The sequence below is a fragment of the Rhinatrema bivittatum genome, chromosome 5 (assembly GCF_901001135.1).
Source record: "Rhinatrema bivittatum chromosome 5, aRhiBiv1.1, whole genome shotgun sequence".
Taxonomy (NCBI): Eukaryota; Metazoa; Chordata; class Amphibia; order Gymnophiona; family Rhinatrematidae; genus Rhinatrema; species Rhinatrema bivittatum.
Window position 1 is genome coordinate 2,741,316 of NC_042619.1, and position 22,448 is coordinate 2,763,763.

The 22,448-nt window shown below is 49.9% G+C and overlaps 1 protein-coding gene across 3 annotated transcripts in view; it reads right to left on the reverse strand.

The window, feature by feature from the left end:
• Nucleotides 1-22,448, reverse strand: part of LOC115091734 (F-box/WD repeat-containing protein 7-like) — a 137,822-nt gene that overhangs the window by 86,196 nt on the left and 29,178 nt on the right. For 2 of the 3 annotated variants that reach the window (XM_029601897.1, XM_029601899.1), the window contains 4 exons: nt 21,808-22,059; nt 14,326-14,408; nt 11,122-11,263; nt 1,576-1,710 (listed from right to left, as the gene is read on the reverse strand). In XM_029601897.1, coding sequence (XP_029457757.1) covers nt 1,576-1,710; nt 11,122-11,263; nt 14,326-14,408; nt 21,808-22,059 — 612 coding nt within the window. The remainder of the gene's footprint in view (nt 1-1,575; nt 1,711-11,121; nt 11,264-14,325; nt 14,409-21,807; nt 22,060-22,448) is intronic. The other variant, XM_029601898.1, reaches the window with a different exon arrangement.

The following is a 22,448-nucleotide window of genomic DNA, read 5'->3' on the forward strand; positions in this document are numbered from 1 at the left end:
CCCCGAATCCCAGGGCACTGCCAGTCCAACCTTCACTGTCTATACAACCAGCCCCGAATCCCAGGGCACTGCCAGTCCAACCTTCACTGTCTATACAACCAGCCCCGAATCCCAGGGCACTGCCAGTCTCACCTTCACTGCCTATACAACCAGCCCCGAATCCCAGGGCACTGCCAGTCCAACCTTCACTGCCTATACAACCAGCCCCGAATCCCAGGGCACTGCCAGTCCAACCTTCACTGCCTACACAACCAGCCCCGAATCCCAGGGCACTGCCAGTCCAACCTTCACTGTCTACACAACCAGCCCCGAATCCCAGGGCACTGCCAGTCCAACCCTCACTGTCTACACAACCAGCCCCGAATCCCAGGGCACTGCCAGTCCAACCTTCACTGCCTATACAACCAGCCCCGAATCCCAGGGCACTGCCAGTCCAACCTTCACTGTCTATACAACCAGCCCCGAATCCCAGGGCACTGCCAGTCCAACCCTCACTGCCTATACAACCAGCCCCGAATCCCAGGGCACTGCCAGTCCCACCTTCACTGCCTATACAACCAGCCCCGAATCCCAGGGCACTGCCAGTCCAACCTTCACTGCCTACACAACCAGCCCCGAATCCCAGGGCACTGCCAGTCCAACCTTCACTGTCTACACAACCAGCCCCGAATCCCAGGGCACTGCCAGTCCAACCTTCACTGTCTATACAACCAGCCCCGAATCCCAGGGCACTGCCAGTCCAACCTTCACTGTCTACACAACCAGCCCCGAATCCCAGGGCACTGCCAGTCCAACCTTCACTGCCTATACAACCAGCCCCGAATCCCAGGGCACTGCCAGTCCAACCTTCACTGCCTATACAACCAGCCCCGAATCCCAGGGCACTGCCAGTCCAACCTTCACTGTCTATACAACCAGCCCCGAATCCCAGGGCACTGCCAGTCCAACCTTCACTGCCTATACAACCAGCCCCGAATCCCAGGGCACTGCCAGTCCCACCTTCACTGCCTATACAACCAGCCCCGAATCCCAGGGCACTGCCAGTCCAACCTTCACTGCCTACACAACCAGCCCCGAATCCCAGGGCACTGCCAGTCCCACCTTCACTGTCTACACAACCAGCCCCGAATCCCAGGGCACTGCCAGTCCCACCTTCACTGCCTATACAACCAGCCCCGAATCCCAGGGCACTGCCAGTCCAACCTTCACTGCCTACACAACCAGCCCCGAATCCCAGGGCACTGCCAGTCCCACCTTCACTGTCTACACAACCAGCCCCGAATCCCAGGGCACTGCCAGTCCAACCCTCACTGCCTACACTACCAGCCCTTAATTCAGGGGACCACAAGTCCTGAATCCAGGGACACCATGAGTACAACTTTCACAGCTTACACCACCAGCCCTGCCTCCAGGGGCTCTGCCAATCCAACTCTCGCTTCCTATTCCACCAATCCTTAATCCAGGGGGACAACTAGTCCTGAACCCAGGGCACCGCAAATCCAAACTTCATAGCTTACCCCACCAGCCCCGAGTCCAGCCCTCACTGCCCTGCTTGCCATTCATCTGCACATGTACCTCTTTAGGCAGTAAGGAAATAAAGTCCCTCTGGAACTGAGGCTCGATGACCTGCATCATGTACTTGATCTGAGATGGTTCACATCGATCAATCAGCTCATCCAAGGCCAGCAGTTTTTCTGGGGCGCTCCACCGCTGGAGGAGAAAGAGAAAAGATTGTTCTATTTAGAGTTCAGCACCAGAAATACCTTCGCCACCATCCAGAGCAAGTACCAAGCTCCCCCTTCTCATATCACTGGCTGAGACCTGGTCCTACAGCGTCTGCCCTCCTTCCACACGGCAATTCCTACCAATTTTATATAATGGGCAGAGTTATTTTGGAGCCTCATCTTCCTTTGTGGCCATTACTTTAACTCTGAAGGTCTGAAAACATATGTAGAGGGCTACAAGTCTCCCGCCACAGCAGGGCTGGCTCTTCCAGTAAGCAAACTAGGAGGTCACCTACAGTGCTAAACCTCGGTGGGGGATGGGGGAACACCCATAATGTCCTGCCAACCCCAGGCCAAAGGCAACCAGCGGAGCCCATCCCGTTGGTGACCAAACAATGCCACGGAGCCGCCAGCAAAACCCATCCCATCAGCAGCTGAAGAGTGGAAGAGGGATTCAGGGCTGCTGGCATGAGTGAGAGCGTGCATGTGAGCTACAGGGAGCCTGGGTGTCAGCACATGCGTGAGAACCAAAATGTATGTGCTAGAAAGGGAAGAAAAAGGTTTGTTCATCACTCTCCACCCCACTGATCCATGAATCTCGGGGCAACTGAAAATCAAGTGTTCACAGCTATGAACACAGGGATATTTTTTTATCCTTACTAGTTTGAATTGCTTGGTGTTATTTGATCTGTCTGCTAGATGATGGGGGAAACCAAACAGTCGCTCAAATATGCATGGTTCGGAATGATGCATCTCTGAAGGATATTACGAGAACAGGAATTAAGGGCATCCCAGCAGAGAGGTTGCAATAAACGCTATAGTAGCCCAGGTGCTTTTAAGTAAAGAGTAGACGGAGCAGAAAGATTCCAAATTACCCCTGTCAACAAAAAACAAGTCTAACAAATAAGATGGGAGAGTTAGAGTGCACAGCAGTGGATGAAGAGGAAGATATAACTGGCATCTCAGAGACCTGGTGGCAGGAGGATAACCAATGAGACACGGAGATACCAGGGTACAAATTATATCAAAATGATAGGATGGATCAAATTGGTGGAGGGTGGCTCTATATGTTAGAGAGAGCATTGAGTCAAACAGGATAAAAGCTCTGCAGGAAACAAAATGCAATGTTGAATATTTATGGATAGAAATTCCAGGTGAAAATGGGAATAAAATATTAGTGAGGATGTAATACCATCCACCTGGCCAGAATGAACTAAGACAATGAAATAAGAGAAATAGGGAAGCTAAGAAAATCAGCAGCACAGTAATAACGGGGGATTTCAGTTACCCCAGTATTGATTGGGTGAATGTCACATCGGGACATTGTAGAGAGATAAAGTTACTGGATGTAATAAACGACTGCTTCATGGGGGAAAGCCGACAGTCACTCAGCAGTGCATGGTTCGGAGAAATGTATCCTTGAAGGATACTAATGAAACAGGAGAGTTAGGGCATCCCAACAGAGAGGTTCCATTAAAAGCAAACATAGTCCATGTGCCTATATGTAAAAAATCACCTGAGCTAAAGATTTCTGAATTATCCCAAACAACTGAAAAGCAGGTTGTTAAAACAAGCAAAACACACACTTTGAAATGTCTGTATGCCAATGCCAGAAGTCTAAGAAGTAAGATGGGAGAGTTAGAGTGTATAGCAGCAAATGATGAGATTGACATAATTGGCATCACAGAGACCTGGTGGAAGGAGGATAACCAATGGGACAGTGCTATATCAGGGTACAAATTATATCGCAATGATAGGGAGGATCAACTTGGTGGGGGTGTGGCACTTTATGTCCGGGAGGGTATAGAGTCCAACAGGATAAAGATCATACAAGAGACTAAATGCTCAGTAGAATCTATATGGGTAGAAATCCCATGCGTGTTGGGTAAGAGTATAGTGATAGGAGTATACTACCGTCCACCTGGACAAAATGGTCAGACAGATGATGAAATGCTAAGAGAAATCAGGGAAGAAAACCAATTAGCAGTGCAATAATAATGGGAGATTTCAATTACCCCAATACTGACTGGGTAAATGTAACATCAGGACTTGCTAGAGACAAAGTTCCTGGATGTAATAAATGATTGCTTCATGGAGCAATTGGTTCAGGAACCAACAAGAGGGGGAGCTATTTTAGATTTAATTCTTAGTGGAACGCAAGATTTGGTGAGAGAGGTAACGGTGGTGGGGCCACTTGGCAACAGTGATCATAACATGATCAAATTTAAACTAATAACTGGAAGGGGGACAATAAGTAAATCTGCAGTTCTAACACTAAATTTTAAAAAGGGAAACTTTGATAAAATGAGAAAAATAGTTAGAAAAAAACTGAAAGGTGCAGCTGCAAAGGTTAAAAGTGTTCAACAGGCTTGGACATTGTTTAAAAATACAATCCTAGAGGCGCAGTCCATATGTATTCCGCGCATTAAGAAAGGTGAAAGGAAGGAAAAACGATTACCGTCACGGTTAAAAGGTGAGGTGAAAGAGGCTATTTTAGCCAAAAAAAAATCCTTCAAAAATTGGAAGAAGGATCCATCTGAAGAAAATAGGATAAAACATAAGCATTGTCAAGCTATGTGTAAAACATTGATAAGACAGGCGAAGAGAGAATTTGAAATGAAATTGGCCATAGAGGCAAAAACTCATACTAAAAACATTTTAAAATATATCCAAAGCAAGAAACCTGTGAGGGAGTCGGTTGGACCATTAGATGACAGAGGGGTTAAAGGGGCTCATAGGGAAGATGAGGCCATTGCAGAAAGACTAAATGAATTCTTTGCCTCCATGTTTACTAATGAGGATGTTGGAGATACCAGTTCCGGAGATGGTTTTCAGGGGTGATAAGTCAGACGAACTGAACGAAATCACTGTGAACCTGGAAGATGTAGTAGGCCAGATTGACAAACTAAAGAGTAGCAAATCACCTGGACCGGATGGTATGCATCCTAGGGTTCTGAAGGAACTCAAAAATGAAATTTCTGATCTATTAGTTAAAATTTGTAACCTATCATTAAAATCAACCATTGTACCTGAAGACTGGAGGGTGGTCAATGTAACACCAATATTTAAAAAGGGCTCCAGGGGCGATCCGGGTAACTATAGACCAGTGAGCCTGACTTCAGTGCCGGGAAAAATAGTGGAAACTGTTCTCAAGAACAAAATTGTAAAGCATATAGAAAGACATGATTTAATGGAACATAGTCAACATGGATTTACCCAAGGGAAGTCTTGCCTAACAAATCTCTCTCATATATTCTCTAAATTAGACTATTGTAACTCTACCTTACTTGGCCTCCCCTCCTCCTACACCAAACCGCTCCAAATGGTCCAAAACGCAGCAGCCAGACTACTAACACCAGGAAGAGCGACCATATCTCCCCAGTCCTAAAAGACCTCCATTGGTTACCAATTCATTTCAGAGTAATTTACAAATCCATCACCTTAATATACAAAATCATTCACCAACATACCACAATTGACCTACAAAGGAAAATTAGTTTCTTACCTGATAATTTTCGTTCCTGTAGTACCAAGGATCAGTCCAGGACACCTGGGTTGTGACTCCGCACCAGTAGATGGAGACAGACTAAAACTTGTGGGCGGAACATATATGCCCCTGTGCCAGTCACAGCCCCTCAGTCTTACGTAATGTCAAAGTAGAAAAAAGCCATAAGGCAACCATAACTAACCATACAAACTTGGTAGGTAAACGAAAATAAATACAACACCCCTACAGGAACCAGGCTCCCCAACCGGGGAGAGCGAATAAACAAGGGGTCAGCGTACTGAAAAATATAATGAGCGGACTCTCCGTTACAAAACGCAGCACTGCGGGCGGGATCCTGGACTGATCCTTGGTAATACAGGAACGAAAATTATCAGGTAAGAAACTAATTTTCCTTTCCCTGTACGTACCAGGATCAGTCCAGGACACCTGGGATGTACCAGAGCTAACTTACCGAGGGTGGGAAGCAGAGAGTCCCGCTCGGAGTACCCTCTCTCCAAAACCCCCAGCTTCAGTAGCCTGAACATCCAACCGGTAATGTTTAATGAAGGTATGCAACGACTTCCAGGTAGCCGCCCTGCAAATCTCTTGAGGCGACACCTGAGAAGATTCCGCCCAAGACGCAGCGTGAGACCGCGTCGAATGAGCCCGAAGACCCACCGGCGGCGATTTTCCGCGCAGAATGTACGCGGAGCCAATGGCTTCCTTGAGCCAATGGGCAATCGTCGTGCGGGACGCCGCAGAACCTTTCTTTGGACCCGAAGTCAACACAAACAGATGATCCGTCACCCGAAACGGATTGGTGACCTCCAGATAGCGAAGAAGGGACCTCCGCACATCTAGCTTTCGCAATTCTCTCGTTTTCGGGTCCGAAGACTCCCCAACCGTGAAAGCGGGAAGTTCAATCGATTGATTCAAATGGAAAGCCGACACGACTTTAGGAAGGAAGGAGGGAACCGTCCGCAAGGAAACCCCCGAATCGGAAATGCGCAAGAAGGGCTCCCTACAGGACAGCGCCTGTAATTCCGAAACACGGCGAGCCGACGCAATCGCCACCAGGAATACGGTCTTCAACGTGAGATCCTTGAGCGTAGAACGTTTCAGGGGCTCAAACGGCGCTGAGCACAAGGCTGAGAGCACCCAGTTGAGGTTCCAGGACGGGCAAGGGAGCCGCAAAGGAGGACGGAGGTGTTTAGCCCCCCGAAGAAAACGGGAGATATCCGGGTGGAGAGCCAGAGAGACCCCCCGGACCTTACCACGCAAACACCCAAGCGCTGCCACTTGGACCTGAAGGGAATTGCACGCTAAACCTTTGGCGAGCCCCGCCTGGAGAAAAGCCAAAATAACGGAAATAGAAGCGGAAGTGGGATCCAGACCCCGCTCCACGCACCATTCCTCAAAAACTACCCAGACCCGAACATAAGCTAGGGACGTAGACTGTTTTCTGGATCTCAGCAATGTAGCAACGACCGCATCCGAGTAGCCTTTTCTCTTCAACCGATACCTCTCAAAAGCCATGCCGCGAGACAGAAGTGAGCCGCATCCTCCAAACAGACGGGGCCCTGACGAAGGAGCCCCGCGAACCCCTGTAGACGAAGAGGTGCGGCCACCGACAACTGGACCAGGTCCGCAAACCACGGATGGCGTGGCCACTCCGGCGCCACCATGATCACGTTGGACGGGTGCAATTCTATGCGCCGCAGGATCTTGCCGATCATGGGCCACGGTGGGAACACATACAGTAGCACATCCACCGGCCAGGGAAGCACCAACGCGTCGACTCCCTCTGCTCCTCTTTCGCGACGTCGACTGTAAAATCTCGGAGCCTTTGCGTTGTGCCACGTGGCCATCAGATCCATGTGGGGCGTTCCCCAAGTCCTGCAGATGAAGAGAAACGCCTCGTCCGCCAGCTCCCACTCTCCGGGATCCAGGTGGTGACGGCTGAGAAAATCCGCCTGGACGTTGTCGACCCCTGCTATGTGGGACGCAGCGAGATGGCTGAGATGCCGCTCTGCCCAGAGCATCAAGAGCCACGCCTCCTCCGCCACTAGAGGACTTCTTGTCCCGCCCTGGCGATTGATGTAAGCCACGGTGGTAGCGTTTTCCGACAATACCCGGACCGCCTGTCCGCGTACTAGGGGTAGAAAAGCTTGCAGCGCCAGACGGACCGCTCTGGTCTCCAGCCGGTTGATAGACCACCGGGTCTGCGACTGTGACCATAGACCCTGAACCGATTTCCCCTGGCAAACTGCCCCCCAGCCGGAAAGACTGGCATCCGTGGTCACCACCGTCCAGTTGGGCACCAGAAGGGACACTCCACAGGAGAGATGCTTGGAATCCAGCCACCAGCTCAGGCTGGGTCGCGCCTGACCCTCGAGAGGTAGAGGTAGATAGAAATCCTCGGAAACCGGTTTCCAGCAGGAAAGCAATGAGGACTGCAGCAGTCATAGATGAGCGAACGCCCAAGGGACTAACGCCAGCGTGGATGCCACAGACCCCAGAACCGTCAGCTAATCGCAGACTCGTGGCCAGTGTAGCGACAAAAGACGCAGCACCTGAGACTGCAGTTTGCACATCCGTTCCTGAGAGAGAACCACCTTGCCTCGCTTCGTGTCGAAAAGGGCTCCAAGATACTCCAAGGACTGGGAGGGTTCGAGATGACTCTTGCTGTGGTTGACCACCCAGCCCAGGGACTGCAAGAGCTGCAACACCCTGGCCACCGCCTGCCGACACAGACTCTGAGACTTCGCCCGGATCAGCCAATCGTCGAGGTAAGGGTGAACCAGCAGGCCTTCCCGACGCAACTGCGCCGCCACGACCACCATCACTTTCGTGAATGTCCGAGGCGCTGTCGCCAGGCCGAACGGGAGCGCCCGGAACTGGAAGTGCCTGCCCAGAATGCAAAACCGCAGGAACCGCTGAAACGCTGGTTGGATGCCCACATGAAGGTATGCTTCTGTGAGATCTAGGGACGCCAGGAATTCGCCGGGACGCACAGCCGCGATCACTGAACGAATGGTCTCCATCTTGAAGTGAGGGACCCGAAGGCATCTGTTGACTCCTTTCAGATCCAGAATTGGGCGGAAAGTGCCGTCTTTCTTGGGGACTATGAAGTAAATGGAGTAACAGGCCTTGCCGTACTGATCGGCCGGAACCGGAGAGATGGCTCCCAAGCTTTCTAGTCTTTGGATGGTGTCTAGCACCGCCGCCTTCTTCTTGGGATCCTTGCAGGGTGAGACCAGGAATTTGTCCGCTGGGATGCGAGCAAAATCTAACTCGTAGCCGCATCTTATCACGTCGAGGACCCACTGATCCGACGTCATGCTGGCCCATTCCTCGAGGAATAAGGAGAGACGCGCCCCCACGTTTGGAACAACGTGCCGAGGACGCGAGGAGGGATGGGCCGGCCGAACTTCATTGCGAAGGCTTGGACCCCGCACCTGACGGGGCCCCTCCTTGCCATCCAAAACATTTGCCCCGAAAGGACTGCTGCCACTGAGTGTTCTGCGAGGAGGACGGCCTATACGAGGGTCCAGAGGATCTTTGCGGCCTTGACTTCCTGGGCCCCCGGAACCGGGCTCTGCCTGAGAAGGAAGATCGCGGCCGGACCCTATCCTCCGGCAGCCTAAACGCTCGGTTCTCACCCAGGGAAACCATCAAATCGTCTAACTCCTTACCAAACAGCAATTTCCCCTTAAAGGGCAATGCCCCGAGGTGAGCCTTGGAAGAGCCATCCGCTGCCCAGTTGCGCAGCCAAAGGAGACGACGCGCCGACACCGCTGCCACCATGGACCGAGCTGAGGTGTGCAAAAGATCATGGAGCACATCAGCCCCATAGGCAATGGCCGCCTCCAACCTGTCTGCTTGGGAGGCCTCCTCTGCAGAGAGACCTGCATTCGCCTGCAGGACTTGAGCCCAACGCAGACTAGCACGCATAGCAAAGTTCGTGCAAATGGCGGCCCGCACCCCTAGGGCAGACACCTCAAAAATCTTTTGAGTTGAACCTCCAACTTCCGGTCTTGAATATCCCGGAGGGCTGTCGCTCCAGTGACCGGGATGGTAGACCTCTTCGTGACAGCGGACACCGCCGAATCCACCTTTGGGAACCGGAGGAGCTCCAGCGCGTCCTCCGGCAAAGGGTAAAGTTTGTCCATGGCCTTGCTGACTTTCAAACCTAACTCCGGAGTATCCCACTCCTTGAAGAGGATATCCGTGGACGAAAAATGAAAAGGAAAAGCGACCGCCGGCCCTGTGAGCCCGAGCAGAACGGGGTCCATATTTGCCTCCTGGCGGACCACCACCAGAGGAGCTTCAATCCCCAGCTCCTGGAGAATGGCTGGGATGAGCGGCGACAGTTCCTCCCTGCGGAACAGACGCACCACCTTGGGGTCATCACCATCGACGGCCTGTGCTCCTTTCCCTGTACTGGGCTGCGCGGAGCCATCTGCTGCTGTCTTCCCGGCCCCCGGCAGGGGCTCCTCGGAGGCCTCCGTGTCCGTCCCGGAGGAATCTTCGGAATCCGATTCCTGCGGTACCCCTCGTGGAAGCCGTTTGCCCCGGGCCACGCCCTGGGTGATCTTCGCCACCCTCCTGGCCACCTTCTTCCGCGGCGGGGACCGGTGGACCCTTGCGCGCGAGGCGTCCCCCCGGCTGCGCTTGCTTCGCTTGTAACGAAGAACTTTGCGCAGCAAAAGCGCCAAATCCTCCGAAAGCTCGCCCGAATCCGTTGCGTCGCTTCCAGAATTCCCCCGGGACTGGGGCCCCTCCGAAGGGACCTCCCCCGCCGCATCCCGCTGTGGGGAAAGTGCAGGAGGCAAGGCCGCGGCCCCCACCGGTTCCCGCGAAACTACCTGGCCGGTGGACAAAATGGCCGCCACTCCCGCGCTAATCGGGAACGAGTCATTTAAAACTAATCTGAGAAAATTCTTTTTCACTCAATGCACAATTAAGCTCTAGAATTTGTTGCCAGAGGATGTGGTTAGTGCAGTTAGTTTAGCTGTGTTTAAAAAAGGATTGGAGGAGAAGTCCATTACCTGCTATTAATCAAGTTGACTTAGAAAATAGCTACTGCTATTAGCATCAGTAGTATGGGATAGACTTAGTGTTTGGGTAATTGCCAGGTTCTTGTAGCCTGGTTTCGCCTCTGTTGGAAACAGGATGCTGGGCTTGATGGACCCTTGGTCTGACCCAGTATGGGTAAGACACGACTTCCATTTTTTAAATCAAGATGACACTTTCACATTAATCTATGTTCATCCATAAAACCAGTAATTTGGGTCTAATAGCAGCTTCCACCATTGTACGTGGCACAGATGTCGGGCTCACTGGTCTCTAGTTTCCTGGATCACCTTGGAACTTTTTTTTTTTTTAAATTGGCATTGAATGGGCTATTCTCCAATCTTCAGGTATCATGTCAGATTTTAATGAAATATTATTGATTAGCACCAGCAGCAGGTCTGCAATTTCATATTTATTTAAATTTAGAACCCTGGAGTAAATACCATCAGGTCCTGATGGTAGGCTGCTGTTTAGGTACCATTTCCTTTAGCAACTCTTCCAGATTCATAGTGATTTGTTTCAGTTCCTCTGAATTGTCACCTGCTAAGAATGGTTCTAGGTAGCTAACTCCCCATCATTCCTTGTAGTGAAGACTGCAGTAAAGCATTCATTTAGTTTTTCTGCTAGGGCTTTGTTTTTGAGTGTCCCTTTTACCTTCTGGTTATCTAATAGCCAACTGACCCCTTCCCAGTTTTGTTTTTTTTAAATACTTGAAAAAAAAAAAAGTAGGGTGAGAAGAAGCACATTGAGGCAGTAAGAGGAGAGAAGGAAAGAGCATTCAGACAGAGAGAGGCGAGTGCACTCAGGCAGAGGTCTGATGAGAGCATGCATTACCTGGAACGTGCGCAGCCAGTCCTGAAGCTCTGCTGGTGGTGTGACAGAGGGGATGCGTCTGCGCTGCTGCCTGTGCAGGTTTGCATTGCGTAGGTCACCAAACGTTGTGGCTGTATTGATACATGATCCCAGCGTCCTAAAACTCATAATGCAAAAACAACAAGGGTGACTTCAGCAATCACATCCTCTCCCAATGGGAGCCACATCAGAATCTTTTAAGGAGAAACTGTTCATATGACCGTAATGTGATAGATGAAGGCCCATCCAGTCTGCCCGGTCATTCATGTCTTATTCAAGATGATCTTTGTCCTCTTCCCCTATTGCATGCCACCCTCTTGCGTAGATAAGCAGAGAAGGATCCCCTTATTTAGTTAACCCTCAATATTCTTCCCTTCCCTGCAGTCAGACCTGGGTGTGTGAGAACCTGCATTTCCACTAGGACTTCAAGAATATAAAAATTGAGGTTATTCAGATGAAAGGTCCATTGAATTCAGAACCCAGATTCAGACAATGGCCAGTCCAGGTTATTTGAAAAGTATTCACCCAATGGGGAGATCCATTTTATGTACCTTATGAAGAACATAACATGCCATGCTGGGTCAGACCAAGGGTCCATCAAGCCCAGCATCCTGTTTCCAACAGTGGCCAATCCAGGCCATAAGAACCAGGCAAGTACCCAAAAACTAAGTCTATTTCATGTTATCGTTGCTAGTAATAGCGGTGGCTATTTTCAAAGTCAACTTAATTAATAAAAGGTAATAGACTTCTCCTCCAAGAATTTATCCAATCCTTTTTTTAAACACAGCTACACTAACTGCACTAACCACATCCTCTGGCAACAAATTCCAGAGTTTAATTGTGCATTGAGTGAAAAAGAACTTTCTCCGATTAGTTTTAAATGTGCCCCATGCTAACTTCATGGAGTGCTCCCTAGTCTTCCTATTATCCGAAAGAGTAAATAACTGATTCACATCTACCTGTTCTAGACCTCTCATGATTTTAAACACCTCTATCATATCCCCCCCCCTCAGTCGTCTCTTCTCCAAGCTGAAAAGTCCTAACCTCTTTAGTCTTTCCTCGTAGGGAAGCTGTTCCATTCCCCTTATCATTTTGGTAGCCCTTCTCTGTACCTTCTCCATCACAATTATATCTTTTTTGAGATGCGGCAACCAGAATTATACACAGTATTCAAGGTGCGGTCTTCACCATGGAGCGAAACAGAGGCATTGACATTTTCCATTTTATTAACCATTCCCTTTCTAATAATTCCCAACATTGTTTGCTTTTTTGACTGCCGCAGCACACTGAACCGACGATTTCAATGTGTTATCCACTATGACGCCTAGATCTCTTTCTTGGGTTGTAGCACCTAATATGGAACCCAACATTGTGTAATTATAGCATGGGTTATTTTTCCCTATATGCATCACCTTGCACTTATCCACATTAAATTTCATCTGCCATTTTGATGCCCAATTTTCCAGTCTCACAAGGTCTTCCTGCAATTTATCACAATCTGCTTGTGATTTAACTACTCTGAATAATTTTGTATCATCTGCAAATTTGATTATCTCACTCGTATTTCTTTCCAGATCATTTATAAATATATTGAACAGTAAGGGTCCCAATACAGATCCCTGAGGCACTCCACTGTCCACTCCCTTCCACTGAGAAAATTGTCCATTTAATCCTACTCTCTGTTTCCTGTCTTTTAGCCAGTTTGCAATCCACGAAAGGACATCGCCACCTATCCCATGACTTTTTACTTTTCCTAGAAGCCTCTCATGAGGAACTTTGTCAAACGCCTTCTGAAAATCCAAATACACTACCTCTACCGGTTCACATTTATCCACATGTTTATTAACTCCTTCAAAAAAGTGAAGCAGATTTGTGAGGCAAGACTTGCCCTGGGTAAAGCCATGCTGACTTTGTTCCATTAAACCATGTCTTTCTATATGTTCTGTGATTTTGATGTTTAGAACACTTTCCACTATTTTTCCTGGCACTGAAGTCAGGCTAACCGGTCTGTAGTTTCCCGGATCACCCCTGGAGCCCTTTTTAAATATTGGGGTTACATTTGCTATCCTCCAATCTTCAGGTACAATGGATGATTTTAATGATAGGTTAAAAATTTTTACTAATAGGTCTGAAATTTCATTTTTTATTTCCTTCAGAACTCTGGGGTGTATACCATCCGGTCCAGGTGATTTACTACTCTTCAGTTTGTCAATCAAGCCTACCACATCTTCTAGGTTCACCGTGATTTGATTCAGTCCATCTGAATCATTGCCCATGAAAACCTTCTCTATTACGGGTACCTCCCCAACATCCTCTTCAGCAAACACCGAAGCAAAGAAATCATTTAATCTTTCCGTGATGGCCTTATCTTCTCTAAGTGCCCCTTTAACCCCTCGATCATCTAACGGTCCAACTGACTCCCATTATTACCGCACTACCAATTTGGTTAGCTTCCCTAATTTCTCTTAGCATTTTACTGTCCGTCTCACCATCTTGACCAGGTGGACGGTAGTATACCCCTATCACTATAGTCTTCCCCGACACACAAGGGATTTCTACCCATAAAGATTCAATTTTGTATTTAGTCTCATGCAGGATGTTTATCCTTTTGGACTCTATGCCATCCCGGACATAAAGCGCCACACCTCCTCCCGAGTGCTCCTCTCTGTCATTGCGATATAATTTGTACCCTGGTATAGCACTGTCCCATTGGTTATCCTCTTTCCACCACGTCTTTGAGATGCCAATTAAGTCTATGTCATCATTCACTGCTATACATTCTAATTCTCCCATCTTACTTCTTAGACTTCTGGCATTAGCATACAAACATTTCAAAGTTTGTTTTTTGTTTGTATTTTCATTCTGCTTTTTAATTGATAGGGATAAGGTAGAATTTTTTAGCTCAGGTGAGTTTTTAGTTACAGGCACTTGGACTACTTTTCTTATTATTGGAACCTCACTGTCGGGATTCTCTAATTCTAATGCATCATTAGTATCCTTTGAAGATACCTCTCTCCGAACCATGCACTGCTGAGCGACTGTCGGCTTTCCCCTTTGTTCTAGTTTAAAAGCTGCTCTATCTCCTTTTTAAAGGTTAGCGCCAGCAGTCTGGTTCCACCCTGGTTAAGGTGGAGCCCATCCCTTCAGACGAGAGGACAGGCCCTCCACCCCACATCTGTGTCTCACCTGCTATAATCTGAGCCTTTGCAAAGCTTCTTCCCTGGGGACAAAGCTCTTACATCCAAGCCATTCTCTGATTTCCGCTTCATCTAAAAGAGAAAGAAACAAAACAGAATTAAGGCATTTACAACATTTTCCTCCTCTCCATCACTGGCATCTGAGAGGCATTCCTGCCTCACCCCCATCCTCTGGGCTTGTCCCAGGCTTTACCTCTCACTCCCTCACAGCTAAGGATCCTCTGTGCTTATCCCAGGCTTTACCCCTCACTCCCTCACAGCTAAGGATCCTCTGTGCTTATCCCAGGCTTTACCTCAAAGCCTGGGATAAGCACAGAGGAAACTTAGTCCTTTAATTTCAGAGATCACGTGTGGTCTATGGGGTTGTAATAAGAAGTACATTAAGCAGACTATATAAGCCTGTCAAATTCTCTGTTTCTAAATATGAGTAACAAAATTAAGAAAAAAATTGCTCAGATAAGAAAAGGAAAAGTTTGGAAACTGCTGACCTATCACAGGCCCTTTACACAAAACTCCTCTCAGTCCTGTGGAGTACACAGCAATCAGTATTAGAAAAGCACAGCCTCAATTAATCTTCCATGCACACAGCATTGCCAATTCCATGAGCAGAAGCACTGGGTGCAGCCTCGGAATAACATTTCCTGGACTCCTGGGCAGACCCAGTCCACCTCCCAAATACTTGGGTTATAAGGCTCCAGCAGTCCCCTCCCCCATCCTAATATCTGGGTTATAAGGCTCTGGCGATACGATCCCTCCCGCCCACCGCATACCTGGGTAATAAGGATATAGGAGGCAGGGCCACCCGTCTCACGCCCTCAACACCCTAGGGAAGAAAGCAGGGTGAAAGCCTAAAAATAGGCAGAATACTAGGTTTATGAGGGTCCTGACTCCCTGAATACCTCGGTATTGGGCTGCAGGATCTCCCACATCACCTCCTCAATAGCACAATATTGTACTTTAACATAAGAACATAAGAACATGCCATGCTGGGTCAGACCAAGGGTCCATCAAGCCCAGCATCCTGTTTCCAACAGAGGCCAAACCAGGCCATAAGAACCTGGCAATTACCCAAACACTAAGAAGATCCCATGCTACTGATGCAATTAATAGCAGTGCCTATTCCCTAAGTAAAAGGAAAATTAGTTCTTACCTGTTAATTTTCGTTCCTGTAGTACCACAGATCAGTCCAGACTGTGGGGTTGAGCCTCCTTTCCAGCAGGTGGAGACAGACTAAAGCTTGAAGGATATCCTGTATGAGGACAGAGCCTATGCTATAACCCTTCAGTATAACGAATGTCAAAGCAGAAAATAACAAAACCAGAGTAGGATCAAGCAAGCAACCAACCATAAAGCTCAATAGAGCAAGTGTAGACCAATGAACGAAACATGTTGTGCCTTCTCCTGCTGCACATATGTTTCTTAATAGTTCTACTTTGCAGTTTAATCAGGCCTTTGTTTTCTGTAAATTCTTTCAATTCTCTATTGTTATGTGTTTCAATGTAAGCTGCCCCCGAGGCGACAGTTATACTTCCTTGTAAACCGGTGTGAGATGTATATTATACAGGAAGCTCGGCATATAAAAATTAAAAATAAATAAACAAACTGCTCTTGTATATACTTGGACAACCAAGGCTTCCGGTGTATTTGCTCAGTATTGTGGCACAAAATGTCGTCTTAAAAAGAACTGCAACCTGCAAGAACAAGCTTCGAGAGGACAGAAAGAGAGACAAACAGGGAAGGGCGTCTGGACTGATCCATGGTACTACAGGAATGAAAATTAACAGGTAAGAACTAATTTTCCTTTCCCTGTACGTACCCGGATCAGTCCAGACTGTGGGATGTACCAAAGCACCCCTAAACTGGGTGGGATCGAGACAGTCCCGCTCGAAGCACTGGTAGACCAAAAGAACCAAAGAGCAGAGCTCGCACAGCCAGGCAGTAGAGTCGATCAAAAGTAGGTAACGAAGTCCAAGTGGTGGCACGGCAAATCTCCTATGGAGAGAACAATTGAATGTTTGCCCAGGAAGTAGCTCGACAACGCAGTGAATGAGTCGTTAGACTCTCGGGAACCGCCCGAGCATGACAAAGATAAGCCGAGAAGATCGCTGCCTCCAAACAGCGTGCTATAGCGGACTCAGAAGCCGGCTTACCCCGATTGGATCCACTCAAGAGGCCAAAGGATGGACCAAAACATGAAGGCCATTGGTAACCAGGAGGTAGCGACGTAGAACTCGTAAGGCATTAAGGTAACAAAGATCATTCCTAGTCGCAGGGGAAAACGCGGGTAGTTTCTGCCGACTGGTGGACATGGAGGTTAGAAGAACCTGCACCAAGAAGGAAGGGGCCCGTACGGAGAGATACCCCGGAGTCGGAAGAACACAAAGAAGTTCCCGACTGGAACAGCGCTTGGATCTTCGAACTCCGACGAGTAGAGGAGATAGAGACCAGAAGCCAGTCTTAAGCAGAAGAGTCTTCAAGGGTAGCGCGACGGGAGAGGGTTCGAACAGAGCTGCAGAGAGGGCCCGAAAAAAACCAGATGAAAACTCTACGACGGGCAAGCGGCGGAGAAGGCGGACGGAGATGTTTGATGCCCATGAAGCAGGAAATCGCAGCCGGGTGACCGCTCAGTGACGACCTTCCACCCGACCCAGGAGAGAGCCGAGAGGGGAGACTTAAACGTGCCAAGAGACTGTCTTGGAGAAGAAAAGACTAACAAGATCGGGGTGGAGTACACTGAGAAACACGACTCCGCACAAACAGCCTCAAACACGTTCCAGATACGCACGTACTCCAGGGAAGTTGACTGTTACCGGGCCCGCAGCCAGGCGGAGAAGACCTCCTCCTAATAGCACTTGCGCCGGAGACGTCGTCGTTCAAAGGCCAGGCCGCTAAACAAACGCGATCAGCCTGGACGAAAAATACAGGTCCCTGACTAGGGAGCCGAGGAAGATGGCGAAGCCACAGAGGTACGTCCGTCGCTAGGTTGAGAAAAAAACCATGAACCACAGTCCGCGCGGCCACTCGGGGGCTAGCAGAAGCATGGGACCCAGATGGAGTTCTATTCGCCTGAGAACTTTCGCAACCAGAGACCACACACGTAGAGAAGGACGCCCACCGGTCAAGGGAGAGCCAGAACATCCATGCCCGCCGAGCCGTGGGCCCTCCAGCGGAAGAACCAAGTTGCCATGGTATTGCGAAGAGTCGCCAGAGGCCCAGGGGGGAGGGGACCACCTGTTGATGAGAAAATCCATGGCTGCGTCAAAGAGTGTCCACTTCCCGGGAGCGAGCAACTGACGACTGAGAATCAGCCTGAACATTCCCCTGCCCACGGAGTGAGAAAACCGCCGGGCACTGTAGATGTCGCTCGGCCCAGGCGAAGAGAAGGCTGGTGTCCAGGGCCACCAGCAGACTGAGGGCATCTCCTGGGCGACGGATGGAAGCCACGGTGGTGGACTTGTCGGACAAGACTCGTATCGCCTCGCCGTGGATGAGGGGAACAAACACCAGAAGAGCTAGGAACATCGCCCGAGCCTCCAACCACTTGATGTGCCAGGAAGACGGAGCCGCTGGCCAGATCCCCTGGGCATACTGGGAGAGGCAGATCACACCCCAGCCCAAGACACAGGTGTCCGTGGTTACTATCACCCACTGAGGGACTTGGAGAGGCAGTCCCGGTAGCAAATGAGGAAGGGGGAGCTACCACAGCAAAGCGGCGACGGTAGAGCCAAAACAACGGAAGGACAGCGTGAAACTGTGTCGCCACTGGCTGCCAACGGGACAGCAAAGTTGTCTGGAATGGTTGCATATGAGGAAAAGCCCAAGGGACTAGGCCAATGGTAAGGGCCAAAGAGCCCGAGATCTGCAGGCAGGCACAAGCCATCAGAGAAGACAGCAAGAGCAGACTCTGAAATTGGCCGAACACCTGGAGGACCTGCACGCGAGGCAAGAAGAGCTCGCCCAGCCAGGTGTCAAAGTGGGCTCCCAGGAACTCTAACTCCTGGGAGGGTGGAAGGTTGCCTTCAGAGAAATTCAGTATCCACCCGAGAGACGTGAGAAGAGCTAACACGATACACTGCCCCCCCGGCAAAGAACCTCCGCCTTGGCTGTGACGCACCAGAAGTCTAGGTAAGAGTGAACAAGGAGTCCTTCCCGGCGTAGAGCTGCTGCCACCAACACCCAGACATTGGTGAAGGTGCAAGGTGCCATCCCGAGACCAAGGGGAAGCGCCCGGAACTAGAAGTCCCGGCGGAGTATGAGAACGGGAAGAGACTACGGCAGCCACGATGAATCGGAAAATGGAACACGCCTCTGACAAAAATGAGTGAGGCGAGGAACGCTCCAGGGTGAAACGGCACGAGGACCGCTCACAGAATTTCCATGCGGAGAAGCGGGATGTGGAGGGCCCGGGTAACTCATTTGAGGTCTAAGATCGGACGAAGAAAATAGGATACTAGGCTGCGGCTAGTATGCTGTCTGGAACCGGGACCTCCACGCCCAGACACAGAAGCTTGGCAGGGGGTTTGCCACACCGTTTGCTGCAGGGACCGACCGTACGGGGAAAACAGAAAAGATCCCTACAATCGAGCAAGCGAAGACGTACTCATCTCTGAGAACGTCGAGGATCCACTGGTCCGACAGAATCTTGACCCAGTCTACGGAAAACAGGGAAAGGCGACCACCTAGGAAGGGGATCGAGGAATGAGGCAAGGAAACTCCAATAAGTGTGCAGGCGTAAGGATTGAGTGTGTGGGCTGGCCCCCGCGGAAGGGACAGTGAACAAGGGAGGGCTACGACCAAAAACTGCGATCAAGAAGGAAAGAACCCACTGAGGAGTTACCGTGCCTGTGTGGGGTATATCGTCTCTGGCCCCGAAAACGTGGACGAGAGGGAGTAAAGGACCGGGATGGGTTCGGACGGTCCTCCGCAAGCTGATGGACCTGACTTTCCCCTAAGGAATACACAGTTTCTCAAGGTCCGTGCCAGGGAACAGCTTACCTTTGAATGGCAACGTGCCCCACCGGGCTGTGGAGGAGGATTGGACAACCAGTGGCGCAGCTAGAGGAGCCGTATGGTTGACATCGCCGAGGCTATTGCCTGTGCCTGGGTCGTATGTGCAGCCTCTGGTCACGGGAGGTCCCGTGGTGCACAGCAAAGAAGACGCTGACCCTACCTGAGGCCTGCCCGCAGCAGGAAGCTGCCGCAAAAAGTGCTGCACACCCCCAGCGCCAGGACATCAAAATACGCTTCACATGAGCCGTGAGCAGGTGTACCTGGACGGCTTGAGGGTTTCTTTCTTTTTTTTTTTTTTTTTAAAACGAAGCATAACACCGGGAGGAGGAGCTTGGTCAGAGCCTGCCATGCCCGCGGGCGCAACTGGTTAGGTGTGGGAGGAAGGGGAAGGCGCTTGCCCAATCCCTGAATCCCGCCAGGACCGGGTCCATAAGCGTGGGCAAAGCGGCTGTAGCAGGGCTGGGAGGATAGCCCACGCAACCGGATTGGCAATGGGATCCGGGAGGACCAGGGGGGCAACTCCGGGACCACCCGCGCCCCAAGGGACCCCGGGGACTCTGTAGCCGGCCGAACTGTGAACAGCATGGAGCAGGGAAATTTTATTTAAGTAATTATTTATTTAATTATATATATATATTTTTTGGGTTAATGTTGCTGTGACACGGGGGGGGGGGGGGGGCAAGGGGGGACCTTCCACCTCCCCCTGCATGCTCACTAAAGGGGATCTACGCAGGAGGAGGGGAGATGCAGAAAAAAAAAGGAGCCAAAACAATCCCGAGTGGGGGAGGGGAAGGGGAGGAAGCGACGGAGGGGGAGGGGAACAAAGAACCTTTCCTGGGGGGCTCAAATCGGGGGGGGGGGGAGGGGTTTAGCTGCAAAATATCGGCCCCCAGCCCCAAGGAGCTCCAAAAACGGAGCCAATAGAAAATCCAAAATGGCCGCCGTCCCGGGCTTTCCCGACCCGGGAACGGCCCTGGCCAAGCTCTGGGACCTGATCCCCGGGTTACAATTTAGCCTTCCATGCCGAGGAGGGACCGTCCCATCCCGGCCAGGGAGGAGGCATAGAAGAAGCCCCCTCGAAAAGAACTCGAATGGGGCTGGCAGAGAAGAGACAGGCTGCCCGCCAGGCAAACAGGGAGCCGCTCTCTGAGGAAAAAAAGGATGCAGAGAAAAACGTTTGACAGCCTGTTCACATTTTAACAAAAGGTGTGGAAAATACAGTGTAACAAGGGAAGGAGAAAAAACAGGATAACAAACCAAAGACAGTCTATGAAGATACAGATCTAAAAACTGAGTTAACAGGCTTAAAAAGAAAACAATTGCAGTAATAACAAAGCTTACGATTGGCTGTACATATAATCAAATTTACCGTAAGCAACAGTGTATAAAGAAACCTTACAGGGAATACCTGTAACTTATGTTTAAAACTGGAAATTGAAAACTAACGCTGAACTTTTTTAAATTTTTTTTACTGAGCGCAGCAGTCGGGTTCTAAGCCCTCTCGGCAGCCAGAGGGGGGGAAGACGAGACCCGGAGAGACTCGGTCCCCACACCTGGAAGCAGATACGGACTCAGGCTACGCAGCGCACAAGGGGCAAAGCCCCCCTGAGACCGGCAGGCTGGGAGACGGATCCGTCTCCCACACAGAAAGAAAAAGAAAAAAGTCACTAAAGAAAAAATCTCTTTAATAGAAAGAAGAACAGATCCATAAGGAAAGAAGAAGGAATGCTGACCAGCCTAAGCAGAGAACGAAGGATGAGCTGCTAACACCTGCTGGAGAAGGACAATACTGAAGGGTTATAGCACAGGCTCTGTCCTCATACAGGATATCCTTCAAGTTTTACTCTGTCTCCACCTGCTGGAAAGGAGGCTCAACCCCAGTCTGGACTGATCCGGGTACGTACAGGGAACTTGATTAATAGCCATTAATGGACTTCTCCTCCAAGAACTTATCCAAACCTTTTTTTAAACCCAGCTACACTAACTGCACTAACCACATCCTCTGGCAACAAATTCCAGAGTTAATTGTGCGTTGAGTGAAAAAGAACTTTCTCTGATTAGTTTTAAATGTGCCCCATGCTAACTTCATGGAGTGTCCCCTAGTCTTTCTATTATTCGAAAGTGTAAATAACCGAGTCACATCTACCCGTTCTAGACCTCTCATGATCTTAAACACCTCTATCATATCCCCCCTCAGCCGTCTCTTCTCCAAGCTGAACAGCCCTAACCTCTTAGTCTTTCTTCATAGGGGAGCTGTTCCATCCCCTTTATCATTTTGGTTGCCCTTCTCTGTACCTTCTCCATCGCAATTATATCTTTTTTGAGATGCGGCGACCAGAATTGTACACAGTATTCAAGGTGCGGTCTCACCATGGAGCGATACAGAGGCCACGGTTGGAAACAAGATGCTATGACCCAATATGGCATGCTCTTATGTTCTTATAACCTTTAATGATCTTACCTTTGGCCGAATGTGTCGAATGAGGTTTCCTTCCTCCGTCCTCTCCAGATAATCGATCCAGCGCTCATCGGTGGTGTAATAGAAGTAAACATCACTCCCATCCTCTCCTTCCTCACTGCCACAGCTTTCTTCCTCCTCTTCCTCCTCTCGGGCACCGTAATGCTCGGACTCCTCAGAATCCTCCTCCTCTCCCCACACAGCCTGGATCTCAGACTCCTCCTCATCCTCTGTGCCCATCCCAGCCGGCCGTACCTTCAAGGAAAAAGGAGAGTGCACCCCACATCAGGCTGCAATAAAGACAACCCCTAACCCCTCCCCCACCTCACAAATCCTAGAAAGCAGTTTTTACAGCGGCTGAGAACTGAAGGAGAGCAATTATCTGCACATTTGCTGTTAAAGTAACCCTGCAGGATGTAAGTAGATTGCAAACGATTCACTAGTGCCCCTCTCCGAATTCATGTGTTATGCAGCACACAGGCCCATGGACCAGAAATACTGAGTCACCAAGACAGCCTGCAAGGTTAGGGAAACTGTGCTTAGAGAGAGGGGAAAAAAGGCTGGGAAAAAGAGGAGAAAAGAGAAGAGTAAGGCGTAGAGGAATGGGAACAGCCCAAGTGGAAAGCACGGAAAACATTTGGAGT